The 19,248-nt window shown below is 42.5% G+C and overlaps 1 protein-coding gene across 3 annotated transcripts in view; it reads left to right on the forward strand.

Annotated features, from left to right (window-relative positions):
• Positions 1-19,248, forward strand: part of PROZ (protein Z, vitamin K dependent plasma glycoprotein) — a 263,433-nt gene that overhangs the window by 217,090 nt on the left and 27,095 nt on the right. For all 3 annotated transcript variants that reach the window (XM_086934408.1, XM_086934409.1, XM_086934410.1), the window contains one exon: positions 4,897-4,994. In XM_086934408.1, coding sequence (XP_086790534.1) covers positions 4,897-4,994 — 98 coding nt within the window. The remainder of the gene's footprint in view (positions 1-4,896; positions 4,995-19,248) is intronic.

Below are 19,248 nucleotides of genomic sequence, written 5' to 3' on the forward strand. Positions count from 1 at the left end.
GGAGATATCTGCTTCTCTGGCTGAGATCTCAAAGTATGGCAGGTGATATTCTGCCAGCACAGCAAAGTGCACCCCTCGCTACCTTGGTAGACTGACTGACCGACAGCGGATATATTCTGGGACCCGGGTGACCAATGGAATCAGCCACCCTGCTTGTGTCCTGAGGGTCTTGTTTGCCTTCCAAGACAGGCCTGCCTCATTCTGGACCTCCTGAAAGAGCTTCTTTCTCTTGATTCCATATTAGATCATGAGAGGGCCAGAGTCCCTTTTGCTGGGCACTTGCAGGCTCTCCCCCTCAATACAGGAATGACTGGTCCCCCAATATAATCTTGTCTAACTAACTTTCAGACACTGACAGGGGCAGATATTCATTTACCCCCACCCCCCTTTTCAGGCACTGTCACTCATCCAGACTAAGTTTAGAGATCACCAGTGACCTTCTCATTCCATCCTGGCCATAAGGGTAAAACAAACATCACAGAGTATTGACACACTAACTGTGGTCGCCCTGAAAAAAATCCTGGTGGTGTATTGCATTCCACTTCAGACATGCCAAATGCAAGAGCTAATATCCAAGAGCATACCATGCTGTGCATACACTATCATATCATAAAAGAAGAGTTCCCTACAGATAAAATGTATGCATGCAAAATTAGCACAACATCTTCATAAAGTAAAGGAATAGAAAAGCTAAAGCCGATAAACTATTACATTTGCTTTCAAACAACAAAACAGTGAACGTAAGGGATAAGTTCATTTTGCTCTAGAAATCTGAACACCAAATGTGTCTTCTAGTACAAAACATTGGACATGAAATACATTGGATGCAAAATAGACTGTCTGTGGTTACCAAGACAAAGTCACAGTAAGTAAGACAAAGGATCACAACTCATGACCATCCTACTTCTGAGCTGAAAGATAACAAGACAATATGTTATGAATCTATCTGAGAAGGTTATAAGTTAAATAGATTCTACCCTTATAATCATGTGAAAGTCGGATTGACTTTTATTGAGGATAACACCACAGGTAGCAGTCCATTCTATGTCCATCTACCCATAAGTACGATACCTACTTCACCAAAATGAACAGCGTATTCAACAAATAAACAAAGGGTAGAATTCTGATGCGTTGGGAAAGGAGCATTCTTCAAAAATCAACCTAGAGCATCATGAAGGAGTGAGAGCTAATATTTAAGCAGTTGTTTTAAGGTTACTGAACTACTACAGAAGTAACTCATCACAGCAACGTCCAAATTGGGCATGACCTAGATTTCAGTGCTCATTGACAAATCTTCCCCCCCCCAACTACTAGGGAATGGGGATCCTTTATCCACAGCTAAGTAGATCAAACCCAGGGATTGATTAAGCAGAATAATAGATCCAAGCTTAATCAACACTACGTGGTTCTACATTGATGGCATTAAACCCAGTTGAATAAGAAGTCTAGCCTTAGTGGCTCTAATACTGATTTTCTCATGAAGGATTCTGCTAATACGGTGTGTAAATTTCATAATCTGTATAGTTGCATCCAGAATGGAAACCTTATCAAGAACCCAGGTATTAAGGTAAAAACATGGGAGCAATTTATGATTCCACCTGGTTGATTGACACTACACACCGTAATTTTAAAAAGTTACTTTTTTTACATTTCCCTGCCTGGAACAGCTTTACCAAACATGTCGCTTCCCGGCAGGAGAATTCAATGGTGGAAGCCCAACTAAATAGGGTTGAGCATCTTTCAGTGCACCTTTATGGTTCTGAGGTTGACAGGTGGTAGTGCTAAGTATTCCAGCAGTGGAGCCAGCAGAGGCCCCACCATCAGAAACATAGCAGTTCCTCCACCGTTAATTGACGTGGAAAAATCTCAGAATTGGTAGAAATTTAGTTCTAAGTGATTGTATATCCTGTTGGGTTTCTTAGTGCATTTTGAAAGAGCAGAAGATGAAGAGATGATGATCTCATTGGTGCTTTTGAGCACATTTCTAAAATGAGTGATTATTCTGTCTGAAAAAAACAGGATTGGGTGTGGAAACCCTGACCATATTAAAGAACACGTTATCAATTGACCCCAGAAACTCATAGAATGTATTCCAGCAAAAATCAAAGTACCTTCCCTAAAGTAATCATTGCTGTAAGAGGTGTTGAGAAAGAGGTGTAGGAAACCCACTGCTCTACACAGTGCACCAAAATGGGATACACTGTGCAGATAGGTTAGAGAGACTCTTATTGGTTTACAGAAGCAAAAGTAGATAATACCAAAGCTCCATTTTGAGGTAGTGTGGGAGAGCTGTTAGACTTATCAGAGGGTAATGCTAAGCAGTTGTTGTTCTCATAGAGGCAGTAAATAGAACACACACTCAAGAATGAAGGCGGGGCCGATTCATAGAAAAAATAGCAAGTCTTTTTATAATATATTATGAATCAAGAACTTCAGTTACATGTAAGCATGTAAATGTTTCAGCAATAAGACAGGTAAGTTCAGGAAACATACAGTTGTGCACAATTACGTGCAATGTTATTATTTCGAGAAAAACATAAAATGCATTAAATTCCAGTGCAGTAGGACTTAGGGTTCCACCTTCTAGAATTGGAACGTTATGGAGCCAGGTTCCAAAGTTCTACCAGCAGTTTCTTAGGAGCGTCCCTGATGTGGTCAGGAGCAGGGTGCTGGCAGAGTAAATAGCTGGTGCACTACGAAGAAGGAGGGCACCTAAAAACTGGCTGCACAGGGGAACAGCTCACAAGAGTGTAGAGGTTGCAAGGGTCTGGGGACCATGGGAGCACAAAGATTCCAAAATTCCCCGGCCACAGGGGTGGGTGCAGAGCAAACAGGTGATCCAAGCTCTGGTGCGCAAAGTTCACCTTGCAGTCAGGGGCAAACACCTCAGAGGTGTTGGTGTAGGATGGCTGGACCACTCAGTGAGTGGTTATCAGGGCTGCTGACATTCCTCAATGGGTGCTTGGTCCTCTGGCAGTTGGAGCCCGGCTAGGACTCTTGTAGTCGGTCTTGGGTTGCAGGATGTTTGGTACACAGGGGCTTGGGACTGCTCGGCTCCAGAAGATCCTGGTGACTCCAAACCTGGTTGGGAGGCAGAGTTGATCCTTCAGACCTATGGTACTTTCTCCTGTGCAGTTGAGGTGTCGGCGGGGCCAAAGAGCTGCAAGTGAAGTGCTCAGACTCTGCAGTTTCCGTCCCTGCGATGCAGTGGAGTAGCTCCTCCACTTCAAGGGAGTTCTCATGCAATATGGCAAAGTATATTAGGTCTCAAGAGACCCAAAAAAAGAAGAGGAGAGAGATAACTCTTGCTGGGCTGCTTCTCCTAAATCTTCTGTGTGTCTCTGGGTAATTTCAAAAGCATGAACAAAGCAGAAGAGAGACTGTTGCTACTAAGCATTTTTGACCCTACATCAGGTTCAAGAGTTGAAGAAGGTGGATGGGCAACCACCCACAATAAAACGTAATAAATAGGTACGTTTTACCAGGAACATTTCCTGCTTCTGTTTTCTGATTGGCATAAAAGATATGTGCTATGCTTTTATTGCCTATTAGAACATTGGAAGGTTGATCTCTCCATTGATGACAATTGAGTGGCTCAGGGCCAACAATGGCTGCTGTAGGCTTTTGCTCCAACATTCCTATGTTAGTTTTTCTGTTTCTCCCTGTTAAGTTTAGAACATTCTACCTTCAGTGGATGGAATGTTCTAATAGTGATATAACGCTTCTGTCTCCAACTATCCTTGTTGTTAAATAATGCTCCCTCCCTCGTTATAGGCCCCCGCCTGAGGCTAGCGCCTATTCTTCTGGTTTAGGGCCTTTATAATAGAAATATCCCTTGGCAGCGGGCAATAATGCTGTATTAAATCACAATATGTCAAAAAGGGTTTTTCCTATCATTTATTTAACTAGGCCTCAAAGTAGAGATAAACACCATCTTGTCCAAGATGGATGTCACCCCTGTCACTCATGTTTCTACCCCCGCCCAACTTTTCTTCTTGCGAACTCTGCAGCATGCAGGCATGCTGAGACGTTCTGGCGTATTTCTACTGTTATTGCAGTCCTGTTCTCGATTAACTTTGAGTCACAACTTGAAACTTCTCATGGTCCTTCCATTGGTTCATTGTAGTCCATTCATTCACATAGCACATTATTGCTAATGTATTTAGTTATGTTCTAGCATCTCTGGATGATATTAACATAGAGGGTGCTGAATAATTATACATGTAGTGGTATAATGCTTGGTGTTAAGGCAATGTGACATTTATTTTTGATATGCTTTGATTTGCTGATGAAATGCTACATTTGCTCACACCACAGTGAGTATACAGATTTTAAACTTAAATATGCAAAACTAATTTATAAATACCCTTGATTTTGGAGATGAGCCAGAAGGCTTTCCTGTTCTACTAGGAATGCTGTCCATTTCTATCCTGATTTTGCTGCCCATTTGGTACTTAGAATAATTTCAGATTTTTTTTGTTTTCTCTGAATAACTCTGCGCAAAGGGCCTTCATGGCAATGACTCTGTAATGTTATTTTTGAATTCTATAATAAAAATGTTAAACTTTTTGTTGATCGAGAGCTCAGTTACTGAGTGGAACAATCTCAATCCATTTAATATAATTAATTAATTGTATTTCTAATTTTTGATGCTTTTGGAGGTACCTTAACACAAGTCTTCATGAAATTGAAGTTTAACACCGCCTCAGATCCAGTGAAATGTGGGACCTCTTGTTGGGATAAATTTTCGGTGTCTTAATTTTGTGGTGTCTATTTGCTCCCACAGCTAATAGTTATCAAAGTACGATTCTACATTATCATGGCTATTCACGCAAAGTGTGTATATTTTGTGAATCTTTGAAGAACTGTAAATATGTTTTTTTTAAACACCCACAGAACCTTATGTGTGTGGGAGAGTTTTAGAACAGAATGTGGAAGTGCAAGGGAATGCCAGTAATCAAACTGAGACACGCAAGAACCAATTCCCTTGGCAGGTACGTGAAAAAAAATATGTGATGTCATAGATGTATGGTAACAATGTGTAGGTACTTTAAAGACTTTCCAATCTTTTTATTTGGTTTCTTAACTACTGACACAATACATTTCTTATGACACATCATTTACAGTAAGTAGTTCGTACCCTAAACCCAATGTAACAGGCCATTGATGCTTTACCTGTGGCAGGAAAGTTTGTCTACTTTATAGTTAGTGTTTTTACTAGTCAGATAATGTAGTGGTAAGCAGATAAACATATTTGCTATTGTAAAGAAATATCTATAATGGGTACTGTAGCCATTTTGTATTTTTTTTACTCTGCATGTACAGTTAACTTTATAGAACAAACGTTTAAAAAAAATTACTTTATCATGTACTGTTTGGTCACAATCCCTCTAAGAATGCCCGTCACCATCATACAACCACCAAAAAGGTTTGGTTGACTCTCTCAGTGATTGCGACTTGTGAGGAACAAAGATTTTGATGAAAATGTCCTGTATTAGTGGCCGATTACGATGGCGAAAGGTGGCTGGCCCTCTGCCATCAGACGATGATTCCCCGCCCACCAAATTAAGATGGCGGAGGGAATCGTACCGTGGTATTCACAAAGGGCCTCATTAGGATGACGGGCGGACTTAGCCCGCCCGTCATCCCATCGTAAATTGGGCCCGCCCGCCATAAGGGCGGGGCTCCCAGTGGTGCTATTAGGATGTGCCCGTCACAGTGGCGGGCACGTCCTGTATTTTCGGCATTGTGGCGGGCAGTGCTCTCTGCACTGCCCGCCACAATGCTGAAAATGCACTTTCACATTGTTATTTACAAAGCGGCAGGCACCGCGCGGTACCTGCCGCTTTGTAAATGACAATGAAGGGGGGTACCACAGGTACCCCCCGTGTGCACCCCCCCACTGACCTTCACTGTCAGGCACTCCAGACACAGCTCCAGCGCTCTGGCAACTCCAGTCTCTCGAAGAAAGTCACCAAGTTAATTTTGTTTTCTTTTCTTAAACGTTGAGGAGGAATGTAATGTTGGGAGATGTAGACTCGATTGTTTCAGTTCTGATGAGAGGTGTGTTTTGGGGCCAGATATACAAAGAGTAAGAGTTTCAATTTCTAAATGATTTTACCCGAATTGCTATTTGGAAATCGATATTCCTTATGTATGAAACTTTTTGTTCTGAACTTGCGATTCCTAGTGGGTCGCAAATCGACCTTTCTCATGAATATTAATGCAGTAGGTCGCAGTTGCGGCCCATTAGGAATCCCTGCCATCACAGTGATGGTGGCCTGCTGAGGTCAGCATACCACTATGTCTAAAATTGCCTTTGACGAACATTTTTTTGTTGTTGTTGAAATGCAACCCGTTTTCCATAAAGGAAAACGAGATGCGTTTCAACAATAAAAAAATGAAATGTTTTGTTTTAATTTTTTAAGAACTGGCAGTGGTCCGTGGGATCACTGCTATAACAAAAGGACAGTGAAACCTCTACCGCAACTTGCGCCTATCCTGCTATCCTCAAAGAAATAATAAAGAGGGTACTATCCTAAGTAAGTTTGTGTGCACATACATTAAGCATCTGCTGTCAAGGTGCGGTCCTCAACCGGACAAAACAATTTTGTAAGAAAAGTCAAACAGTGCACCACTGAGTATTTGCATATTAAACAATAGCAGCAAGGTACAAAATCAATGTCAGGGAATTAGTACTCCAAATCTTCTTTTTTATTCATACATTGTTCAAAAATGACATGCGTTATGTAGTGAAGAAACAGCCAACGCGTTTTGTCCAGTACAATGGACTTCTTCAGGGCATAAGCAAAGTATTCATACATGTGATGATGAGGGTAATCACATTTCTGCACATGGCTTTGAACCAGGACAAATGAGTCCCTCTGAATAAAAATACTAGACTATCGTAGAAAGCTTATTCAAGTTATAAGTATAGATAAGGTGGGGTCCATCAATTATAGATTGTTTGTGAGGTCAAACACAAATAGGGCTACCTAGGCAAATAGACCCATCAGCTCTGCCTCCTAATAAGCGCTGAAGCAGGAGTTCTTTTCCAGTGTCTCCCAACGGTATGCAGACGGGAGCACTGCCTGCTCTTAAAAAATGTTTTGCCAACATTCACAAAGGGGAAGGGGTCTGGAACCCCTTTCAATTTGTGAATGCATTATCACCAACTTTTAGTGGGTGGTAAAAGCACCTTCCAAATACCATTTTCTACACCCAAACTGCGACTCTGGAGAATCGCAGTTTGGATGTTTATATATTTGAAAAAGCATTTTTGCCGTCGCAAGCGGCTCAATTTTGTGTATCGGGACGTTTGCAAAGGCAAAAATGCATCATACAATAATTGACCAATGGTTCGCTCACATTCCTATGTAATATACAATGTAATATGCAATCTTCTTTTATGTCAAAGTGTTAGAACTCTCCCCTGCCCTACCCCGTCTCTCCCTCCCTTCCCTTCTCCCCTCTCTATTCCATATAAAACTTCAAAAATAGCGTTTATTATTTTCCTCAAATGTACTAGCCCACTCTTTTGTTATACTTCTGCTTTGACATTTTGATTCTGTTTTGCTGGTATTTATATCTAAATTTCACTATTAATAAAGCATTTCAAACTATAAAAAAAATGCTTCATATATCTGCTGACATCTAGTGGCCAAATCTAGATTACAGCAGAGCTGCTCAACTAAAGTATTCCTTAGGCCCGGAGTCTAGTTGTGAGGCTGTACGCTTCAACAGGTCAATTAAAAGGCGCACAGACGCCACTAGATTCTAATGACTCGGCTGCATTTCAGCAGTGGATTCGGAAACAAAAGAAGTGAGACGATTTTTTTTAACCTTCGGCTGCTTGTCCATGGGAATATTTTAGCCAGTGGGTTTAAAACATTCCCAGATAAGAGATGATCTGGCTGTAGAGTTCGAATCGCACAAAAATGCAGTTGTTAAAGAAGGGGGCTTTGCAGTTCTCGGAGCAGCAGTGCCATACTCCGATCTCCCTATCTGTGCCCCTGGGATAGAATATTACGCAGAGACAATAAATAACTGTTATAGGAGAGGCATACATTTTCTTTTCCCAAGCATACAACGGTAACCAAAACACACAAACAGGTCTTCATCAAAAATTTTAAAATCCACAAAATTACTTTTTTGCAGTGCCCTGTGCTGACATCAAATAAGTCGTTGATCCCAATTTACGAAAAGGTTGAGTAAGCATGCCTCAAACCTGCTGAGCTTGCTTGCATAAAATGTTTACAATTGCAAAATCCCAGAACATATTTTGAAAGAGTAGCACGCCAATATTGCTCAATACAACTTTGCTTAATAGACCTTTCGTCACAGTGGAAAGTCAGTCGAGCGGGAGGACACACTCGTGTAAAAATGTTTGTGAGCTGACCACCGCCCCAGGGGTAAATCTCATGGGCCTCATTTATGACAAATGAAGCATCGCTGCGTGAAAGCAGCGATGCGTCACTTCTCAGTGAGCACTCCTTGCGACATTCCTGATGCGTCATATTTAATGTATGACGCATCATGTCGCAAGGAGTTACAGATACGTCAGTATTTCTGACGTATCTGTAAGCGCAAAAGTGACGCATTGCTGGAGTGTGTCACAAAAGTGACGCAACTACAGTAATGCGTCCTTTCACACGGGGCAAGCCCCATGTGAAAGGGCCTACGTCAGTCTTATGCCTACTGTGAGGCAGGCGCAAGATTTTGAAGCAACGGCGTCCTAAAAGTGACGCAGTGAAATCTCATAGATTTCACTGCGTCACTTCTACGACCCTTCCGTACGTCAATACCTCCCCCTTGCATACATTATACTTGGCGCAGGTATAATGTGGCGCAGGGGTTTACAAAGTGACGCATCTACCTAGATGCAGCACTTTGTAAATATGGCGCAACAAGGCACATTAACGCCACTAGTGCGTCACAAAAAGTGATGCACCGGCGGCATAAAACTGACGCACAGCCTCATAAATGAGGTCCCATATCTCTTACTTTGCAGAAATTACATGTAATATTAGTAACCTTAGGAAAATATTTTAATTTTCCTTTTAGCCTTTGTTTGCAATTCTTTCATGTGGCGCTAAAATTTAATACGAAGGCCGTCCGCATACATCTAGTAGCTGTGGATTAGCATGTAATCCACGAAATGTTTGCCCTGCTCCCGCCCCATTACACCGCCTTTTTAAACATTAGCAGGGATCGGGCTCTATCCAGTGCAAAGCCTTTTTGCAATGCACTCGCGTCAACATCTTAGTGCAAAAATTAATTTGCACCAAAAAGTTGATTGATTCTGCACTTTGTGTTGTGCGTGTGTAAATCTAGGCCTCAGTTCTACATACTGTTGCAGAGGTGTAGCAAGAATATATTGCACCCTAATGCAAGGAAAGAGTATGGGCCTCCTACTCCCTGTTTGGGTTGTAAAAGACAGCCATAAATGGGGAATAGTGAAGCCCTCACACCCATGGGTCAAGGGACCTCCGCACCTGCTACTTTGCTTCTGTGAGAAATTGCTGCTAACACCCTACCTGCAACTGCAGTGTGTTTTTTATTGCTTCAACTTCTTGAGGAAAACTGATCGTTTCTGCAATGCGATCCATCATCAATTGTTTCCCTTTTCAACTGCACACACTTTGCTGGATGAAACTCAGAAGGACATCTTTTGTTTCAGCATTAGTGTGTTTTGCTCCACATTGGACTCTGCTTTTTAGAGTCTGGTTTACAATTAATCTAAAGCCTCATTTATGTTCGAGGTGACGCGGGGATAATTATATAAGAAATGTGGATAATTTAAAATAGAAGAAATACACTGATTACCGCTCAATGAGTTATGGGGTTGATTTCATACAAACTGATTGGCTCGCAATAGGTTTAGTACTGGGCGTGTTCTGCATGAAACTACCAAGTGTTCTTTTTTATTGGGTTCTAAAAGGTAGAAAAACGTGGTCACCCTAAAATCTACCATATTCAGTTCTCTCACAGTTTACTGGATTGGAGACGGTAGTAAAACTCAATGGTATGAGGCAATGTGTCCCCAAGCCAAGGCCCATACCAGAACATCAAATTAGCGGAGTAAAAAAATAACTGTTTAATAAGTGATGAGGCCCACTCAGAAACAGATTAAAGGGTTTTATTACCAAAATTCCAAAAAAGAAGTACAGAGTCATGGCATTATAGGTTCTCAAACACAAAGTAATACAATGTATGTAAAATTAGAAAATATTCTAAGTCCAAATAAGCAGCAAAATCAGAAATAATTTGGGCTACATTCCTAGTAGTGTAGAAAAGTCTTCTGGCTCGCCCCCACAATCAAGGGGTTCTTATACACAATTCTTGAACAGAAAATGAGTATTCTTGCAGAATCATCATGGTGTGACCAAAGGTGTTATTTCTTTAGCAACTCAGAACTAAAAAAACATCATTACCACACCACATAAGCACCCTCCCAATTCTTGAAAGAAACAATTCAATGCCCTTTATGCTAATGTCGCATGGTCATTTTCGAACAAATATGAAACTTCAGACAAGAAGACCTTCTCTAAGTAAACAAACGCAGTGAAGAGAGGAATGAGATAGATACTTATTGCAATCTTGCATCCGCAGCATAGAATGTTAATTATCGCCTTGTATATGTTAGTCGTATGATGACATCTCAGACTCGACGTCAGTAGCACCTGTAATGTTGGGTCTGACCCCAGCTCCTTGCCCCGATCCCCCACATATCTTTCCTATAGCTCTGGTTAACTCGGCATGGGTCTTGACTTGATATTTTATTGGCTACCTACTATTTGGTTAACTTTGTGTTTTACGGGTTTTGCCACTTTGTGTTGTGTTATTTTATTGCATTGTAAATCATGCTACTACTGTATATAGTGTATGTTACGTGACTCCATGGTGGTATTAATGATGGGACTATCGATTCTTTAAAAACTTTTTTATGACTAAACGATTAATGTTTGTTTGTATTATCCGTACACACTGATACAAATTGACTTGTAAGATCTATCTAGTAGTTGAATTATGTATACTATGTTGAACTTGCTTTTTTCATAGCTGTGTGTTTCCAAATAGCATTTGGTCACAAAACCCAACAGGGGCACTCCTTATCAGTGATCACAATAAAGGCTTCTTGTTTTTACTTGTTGAATTTTATTCATTCAAAAGAAAAAAGTTCATTTCCTTCACTTAATTCTTATTTCATTTCAAATATTTCGAAAGCATCCTGAAATTATATGGGTTTTGAACATATTCCAACCTCCAATGCATTTCGAGCGGGTTGTCCGCTCTTCATCAGGGAGTGCATTCTAAAATAGATACAATGCAACCAGTGAATTCAGGTTCAACATAAAAAATACATATAAGAAGTACATTAATGCAAAAATCTTCACTCCATAGTGAACAACACATGTAAAATGCGATGTAACTAGTGTGCTGGATTGACCTTATAACCCAAGTAGAAAACGTGCTAGATGAAAATATTGCAGTTGATCAAAACTACTCACGTAATCAGATTTGTGGAGTTCAGCAACCCGATCGCCACTAACATCACCGCTCACGGTGTACCGGACGTCTCACTGAACGCGCGTCTTTCATCTCTATTCAGGTAAGAAGTCCTGAAAGCGTTACGCTGCCTGTTTTTGAAGCGCTTTGGTCATTTCTCGAAGCGCGAGTCGAACTCTCTTCTGAAATGTCAGCCCTTTACTCGTCTGACACGTACTTTCTATTACTTTTTTTAGATTTACCCTAAACTCCACAAATCTGATTACGTGAGTAGTTTTGATCAACTGCAATATTTTCATCTAGCACGTTTTCTACTTGGGTTATAAGGTCAATCCAGCACACTAGTTACATCGCATTTTACATGTGTTGTTCACTATGGAGTGAAGATTTTTGCATTAATGTACTTCTTATATGTATTTTTTATGTTGAACCTGAATTCACTGGTTGCATTGTATCTATTTTAGAATGCACTCCCTGATGAAGAGCGGACAACCCGCTCGAAATGCATTGGAGGTTGGAATATGTTCAAAACCCATATAATTTCAGGATGCTTTCGAAATATTTGAAATGAAATAAGAATTAAGTGAAGGAAATGAACTTTTTTCTTTTGAATGAATAAAATTCAACAAGTAAAAACAAGAAGCCTTTATTGTGATCACTGATAAGGAGTGCCCCTGTTGGGTTTTGTGACCAAATGCTATTTGGAAACACACAGCTATGATTTAATGTTACGTTTCACTGGACGGAAAACGTACCCAAGGGAGCAACCTTAAACTCTTCTAAAATAAATTACTAAACCAGAAAAACTTTTTCTAAAAATTGGAGGTTGTGCACTTGTCCTACTTGTTAGTTTATTCTCTTTTCCGAACTTGCTTTTTTGACAATATTGTCGAAAAAAGCTTTTTGAAGTGAAGTGAAGGTAGTCCACCTCTGTTGCTATCTCCCAGGACATCCATATCATCAGCCAGTGCAGCTAGCAGGCCAGATAATACAGCTCATAGTCTAGCACCCCTAATCCCCCCGAATGCCTGGGGAAGGCATAGTTTGGTCATAGCAACCCGTCATTGTCCCATGGCCAATACCACCTCAGAAAGCCAGCTACTCATATCCAGCGACACCGTGGATGGCAACAGCAGTGGTCCTTAAGCAAATGCATACAAAAGACACTGCAGAGTCACCAACTTAACCAGGCCACTCTCCCCATCGGTGGGAGTAGTACTTGCTGCCAAAATGGCGAGGATGCTCGTAAAGCCATAACCACCTTGCACAGATTGCCCTCTCTAACTTCCATTGGGTCTCTATATATTTACACCCCCACGTAATGGAAGGTGTGTGCGTCGAGTAGTATATTATTGGAACCACCACAGAAGGCATGTAACCCCCGACCTGGCAGCGGGAAGAGGCACAACTTTGCTGTGTTTATGTACTGGCCTGACAGCACCCCTGAATTGCTTGGCATCCGCAGAATGGGTGGTAGAGCAGTGGCTGCACCACACACATATATATCAATAAATCTTCTGCCTACAGAGATAAAATGTGTGCATGTCCATTCTGTGCTATTCCCTTCTCAGAGGGCAATTTGCACAACAGCAGCTCCATGGTGAAGGCAAGGGGCAACGGCAACGGCAACAGCTGGCAGCCCTGCCTGGCACTCCTGTGTATCTGCCACCAGTCTAAATACTGGTGGCCAATGAGGACCCTTGCCAACGGGTCTGAATGTAGCATCTGAATCCAGGCTATGATGCTGTAGCTGAACCCCATACGTTACAGAACCATGAAAAGATAAGTACACAAGTTACTTTCAAAGGCTTTGTCCATGTCCACTGACAGCGCTGCCCCTCAGCTGTGTTGAGCCGGTATTGCATCCATGATGTGGAAGAGGCATTGTACGTTGATAGAGTTGCTCTTTCCCGGAACAAAGCCGCACTGGTCTAGGTGGACCGTGATTTATAGGCACAACATGATTGTATTTGTTATTATTTTTCCTAATATCTTGCAATCTATGTTAAAGAGAGAAAACAGACTCGATGCTTTCCTGTCCGGTATCCTCCGCGTTTCAGGATCATGACTATGATTGCCTCCCTGGCGGACTGAGGGAGCGGACCAGCCTCTCAAGCCACTGCATACATTTTGGTGAGAGGTTTCATCAGTTCTGTCTGTGCACATTTATAGCATTTTAGAGGAAGGCCATAATTTCCCAATTTCTTTCCCATTGCCAGCTCCTTGATTGCCCTTCTAATCGCCCCTCCATGATAGGTCCTTCTAGTTGTTAACTATCATCTGCGGTCAACGTGTTCTAGGAGGTATCGGCCAAGAAGGAGGCCAGACTCTCAATTGGCTCTCCTCCATCTGGATCATACAGGGGCTGATAATAATCAGAGAACACGGCCACTATGCCAGCTTTTCTGTAAACACAGTGGCCATCTGGCTGTAATTGTACTGTGGGTGTCTTCCACACGCAACAATTGCAAAAGCAGTAGACCCACCCAATCCCCATCAGCATGGGCCCATGCCAAATACCTTCTGCAATCATGCAGGGCAAGCTGTGAGCCTGTCTCAGTGTGCTTTCTCCGTAGGCAGATGAGATCCAGACACGCCTCCACCTCTCCCACCGTCTGGATCTCAAGGCATCGTAGCTCACACTCCATATAGCCTAGTTGGGTCTGTAGAGTGGAACACACCCCACTTGTGGTCTTAATGCTAATCCCCCTGATGTATGCCTTAAAGGCGTCTCGTTCTCTCAGTATCGAGGAGGCCATGCCAGCATTGATTTAAAAAAAAAATGGTAGTTTTTCCTGTACCGTGTTGTGAAGTGCAGCATCCTCAAATGCTGCACTGTTCAGCTTCCAGAGGACATATGCGTTCTCTCCTTACCCCATTTAAGGGGGAGCAGGAGGGGGCAATGATATAAATATGTTTTCGCTAAGTACTTGGTGTCATGCGTCACACCGGCAAGGTGTCGGGAGGTAAGCAACAGATCTATTCTGGTGTGTAAATTGTGTATATGGGAAAATGTGAATATTCACTGATCATCATCTATGCCTACCTCCATGCATCTAGAAAGTGCCAATTCACCTGGAAGTGCCACAGGTGCTCCACTACACGGTGCACCCCCACCCCCTGCAAGGGTGGATGTGATATGTCTAGGGTTGTATCCGTTGGGAAATTAAAGTCTCTGCCCACCACCAGGGGGTCATCTAAAGTCCACTCCAAGAGCCCTATCGGTGAATGCAGATACCTGATCTGTCCCACCTTTGGGTGTACAGGCCAAATATGTGGATCAGAGAACCTTCTAATTTACCACTCACATATACACATCTGTCTTCTGTCCTTCTAGCTGTAAAGTCACCCCATCGCTACCCTCATGAGTACACCTCTCTTATTCACTGAGTATGCTGTAGAGAAAAGTTGGCCTCTCCAGCAAACTCGCAATTGTGCCTCCTTCCATTCCATTAAGTGCTTCTTTTGCAATATAGCAATGTGTACAGAGCATCCTGCAAGATAGGGTCGAACCCAATACCATTTGGTCGGTGTCCTCAGCCCCCTGATGTTGCAGGTGATAAGGTTGTCATGATGCACCTATATATGTTGCTAGCCTGTGGCACATGGGGCGCCAGGTCTTCCACCCATTGTTCCCACCCTCCATTCATGAAAGAGTCCTTGCCCACCTGAAAGTACTGTGCACGCAATACCTCTGTCTGTGTGTGCTTCTCTCCCCTGTAGCGTGTATATATGTAGAAAGCTAGCCTTGGGTAGGCCCTAAACAGCCCATAGGGCAGGGAGCAATGTATTCAAAAAGTTGGCCTTGTACTTTTGACTTTTACATGTCCTGGCAGTGAACAACTCTGTTCTGCATTTGAATTCTGATCTTACCTGTGGCTGGACTTGCCCTGCTAATTTCGCTGGCCCCCCTACTCCTGCTCCAGCGCTAGTCCTCCCGCCGCCGCACTGTTGGTCCTAGCGGCTGCCGAGCGGAAGACTAGCCTTCCCAGGGGGCATTGCTGCGGAGCCGATTACGTCACCCTTGGCGCCCGGAGGCGCTATAAACTTGCGACCACACCCGCGGCTGGGCTGGGCCGCCCTACTTACGCCCTCCATTATTCACCTCATAGACCGTAAAGTAAGAACTGCTATTGGGACAATCTCTAACTCTATTCTTATTCCAGTTTTGCTGTAGACTTTGTTTGCTCCCCGGAAGACCTGTATGCTTTGTATGTTTTGTGTACCTTATTATCAATGAAACCAAGCATGACCGGTAAATCAACAGGGGTGGGGAGTTCTAACTCTTTCAAGGGGACCGTAGATAATTATATCACCAGGGCAGTTTCCGCAGTGGAGCCCAAAATAGCCCAGGCAGGAAGGCGTATTTCATCTGAATGGCAACACAATCGAACTTCTCCTGGACTTACACAGAAACTAACCCCAGTACCTGTTACCCCTGAGCTTCTTCTCGCCTCTGCCACAACCACCGATCTGGGTATTCCGCATCTCTTACAAGAACTTCCTGATTCTCCCCCAAGTTTGGTGCCAAATTACATTGCTATTCATATTGCAACGGATTCCCCCTCGGACAGTTATTTCGAAGAACAGCCCCCTACAAAAGTAAAATCTATTACTACCATGAAGACTGCGCCCACTTTGTCAACCAAAAGGAAGCACGGACGAACAATACAAAAAGGTCCCAAAGCAAAAAATTACAAAACCTCTATAACTTTACCTCCCCCTACAGACAATTGTAAAAAGCCAACTGTTGATCATACCCAGCATTTATTTCCCTATGAAGATCTCATGAGGAAAATAGAGCAGTTAATGAGATCTTTACTGCTCCCTCTCCTAGAACGGGTTAAATTAATAGCAGACAATCTCAGGGACGTTCAAGCTGTTTCTATTTCTAATATGAAGCTTCTTAGCGAATTGACCACCAGCAGTCTTCCCCTGAAGAACCCCCCCCCCCTAGTGAAAAATCTATCCCAACCAAAAGTCCATCTAAGGTAAAACCTCTGTCGACGAAAGCACCCAATCTAAAATCTCCCATTGGCCCTCCATTCAATCCTACCGCCATTAACCCCAAGCTAAGAGATCCTAAGATGCGAGATCAAAGTAATATTCCTGACCAGAAGCTGGATAATCCACTTGGGGGAAGGCCTACTGTGCAGGGAAACTCAAGAGGGAAGGCATTGCATGTATATCTTCCGCCGGAAGCAGAACCCTATGTAATAGTGCTAACAGGGGTTCCGGAGCGGAAGCCAGGCCAACTTGAAAGTTATCTGGCCCTAAAAAACAAGGTCATGCACTGGTTAAGCATAAATAGGCCCCTACCAGCAAGCATAGATGGTAAAATCTTAAATGTGAGGAGGTTATCCTGGCTGGGTCAAAGCCGTAAGGACATCCAAGGAGACATTATAATCATAAATTTCAAAGATCATAGGGCTACCTATTTTATCAGAGATTGGTATAGTGGCAGCTACGAGGGAGGTATATCCACCAAAACTTTAAGTTACTTCTATCCGAGACCCCTTGTAGACAACTGTAAACCTATGAACTCGTTGAATAATTTTGCTCCATCGTTTAACATCATTACCGCTAACCGCTTTGCAGCCCTATCGAGTTTAGAGGGGGTGGACTGACTTCAGGATGAGGATATATTGTCCCAGAAGCTCAAAACAACTCAGGAGGTCCTCCTAATCCCTATTAATAACAGTGGTGGGTACTTAGAGGTTCCAACCAAGGTGGCTCATATACTGAAACCCCTTATTATTTCCCCCGCTAAAGTTTCCGATGCAGATTACTTTGAACTGGAGGAGATTCTTCCAAATCCCTCCAATAATTTCCCAATCATTGATCCTCTGTCCGTAACGGAAGCTCTTGTACCTTCCTCCCCTTCTACCATTATACTACCCCATGAGCTATCATTAGATATTATTTACTGGAATATAGCAGGGTTACGCACAAAAGTCGACTTGGTTTCCTGGGCAGAAATAATTCGTCAACATTCTGTAGTCTGTCTTCAGGAAACCTGGCTGACCTCTCCCATTCATATTCAGGGATACAAAACGTTTTACTCTAGTGCCTGTCCCTCCATCTCTGGTAGACCTAAAGGAGGTTTAATCACATATCTATCTTACGATCTTCCATTAAAGGATATTTCAGCAATGATACTAGCTGTGAATTACCAAATCTTAAAACGTATTGTGTCCAATGGGCCTACATATTTGTTGGCTAATTTTTATAATAATTTGTCTTTATCTGATTTCCTTAATGTCGTAAAAGAATTGTCACATTTCTTATTGGAGTAACAGGGAAAATTTTCAAAAACTTCTTTTAACCTGATTTGGGGTGGCGATTTAAATATTCCCCTGTGTGCAAGCTATGATTCAACTAAGTGCAGTATTATAGACGAAAGTGGGAGTCCCATAACCCATTTTACCCATTCCATTCAAGGGAACAGTCTTAATGAACTTTTATTTTCGCTAGATTTGGGCTCTGTTAACAAGTTGGTAGCCCCCCTTGTGGAATTTTCTCCCACTTTCCACTGGAGAGGATTGTCAAGTGTTATTGATTTTATCTTAAGTACCAACAATTCCCAACCTCACTTGTCAAATTTTGTGACAGGCACAGATATATTTAGTGATCATTATTCGATCAGTTTTATTGTCACTATCCCAGACACTTTCCGCCAACCTAGGATAGGTTAGCCAAGGAGAACGGTTACATGGTTAAATGGTCAAGAGTTGACCCAATGATCTGTCATCAAAGAAAATCAAATAAGCCCTCCCCCAGTCGAAAAATTGCTTAGATTTACAGTCCCCTTTGGACTCGGTCCTGACCAGCTTTGCAGAGATTATCAAAATAATTAGAGAAGAATTATTTCGTAAGCAAAAACGTAATCCCTCCCATAAGAACGGCTGGTTTAACCCCCAATGTCGTAGGGCTCTTTCGTCACTGAAGGAGGCCCTACATAACCCTTAAAGGGATGTACTTTTGGTGAGAAAATTAAGAAAAGAATATAACCTGGCCATAAAAAATCGTAGGCGTGAAATAAAACAGGACCTATGGGAACAACTCCATGAAAGCTGTTGCGCCAACGATAGCTCTGCATTTTGGCGTGTAATTAAATCTCCTTTTCCCTCAGATTCCATCTCTGCACCAAGTATAGAAGTAGAAGTTCCTGCGGAGAACTGGGTCACGCACTTTTCAAAAATTTTCTCAGGGGGAACTTTAATACCAACTGATTATGGGCAGGCTAGGGTGGCTGCTCTTCCTGCACCTAAAGTATTCCCTATCCAACTGGTTTTTGACCACAACGAAGTCAATGCTGCCTTGTCAGCCTCAAAACCTGGCAAAGCCCCCGGCCCGGACGGGGTACCGTTGGACATTTTTATCCATCACCAGGAGCTTTGGTCACCGATTTTGACCCAGGTTTTTGAGGCTGTTACGACATTTGGGCTAATCGACTCATGGTCAATGTCCACGTTACTCCCCATCTTCAAAAAGGGTGATCGTAATGATCCTGCCTGCTATAGGCCCATATCCCTCCTTGATTCCCTTGGCAAAGTGGCAGGTCTGTTGGTTCTCGAGCGTTTACACGACTGGGCCGAGACAAATAATATCATGACCGACCTGCAATATGGGTTTCGGGAGGGCCTGGGCACTGTAGAACAGGCGTTAAATCTTTTTCTATTTATAGGAAAATATGTGGGGGCAGAAAACGGTAATCTGCATTTAGTTTATGTAGATCTT

Source organism: Lissotriton vulgaris, chromosome 8 (assembly GCF_964263255.1).
Source record: "Lissotriton vulgaris chromosome 8, aLisVul1.2, whole genome shotgun sequence".
NCBI classification, from domain to species: domain Eukaryota; kingdom Metazoa; phylum Chordata; class Amphibia; order Caudata; family Salamandridae; genus Lissotriton; species Lissotriton vulgaris.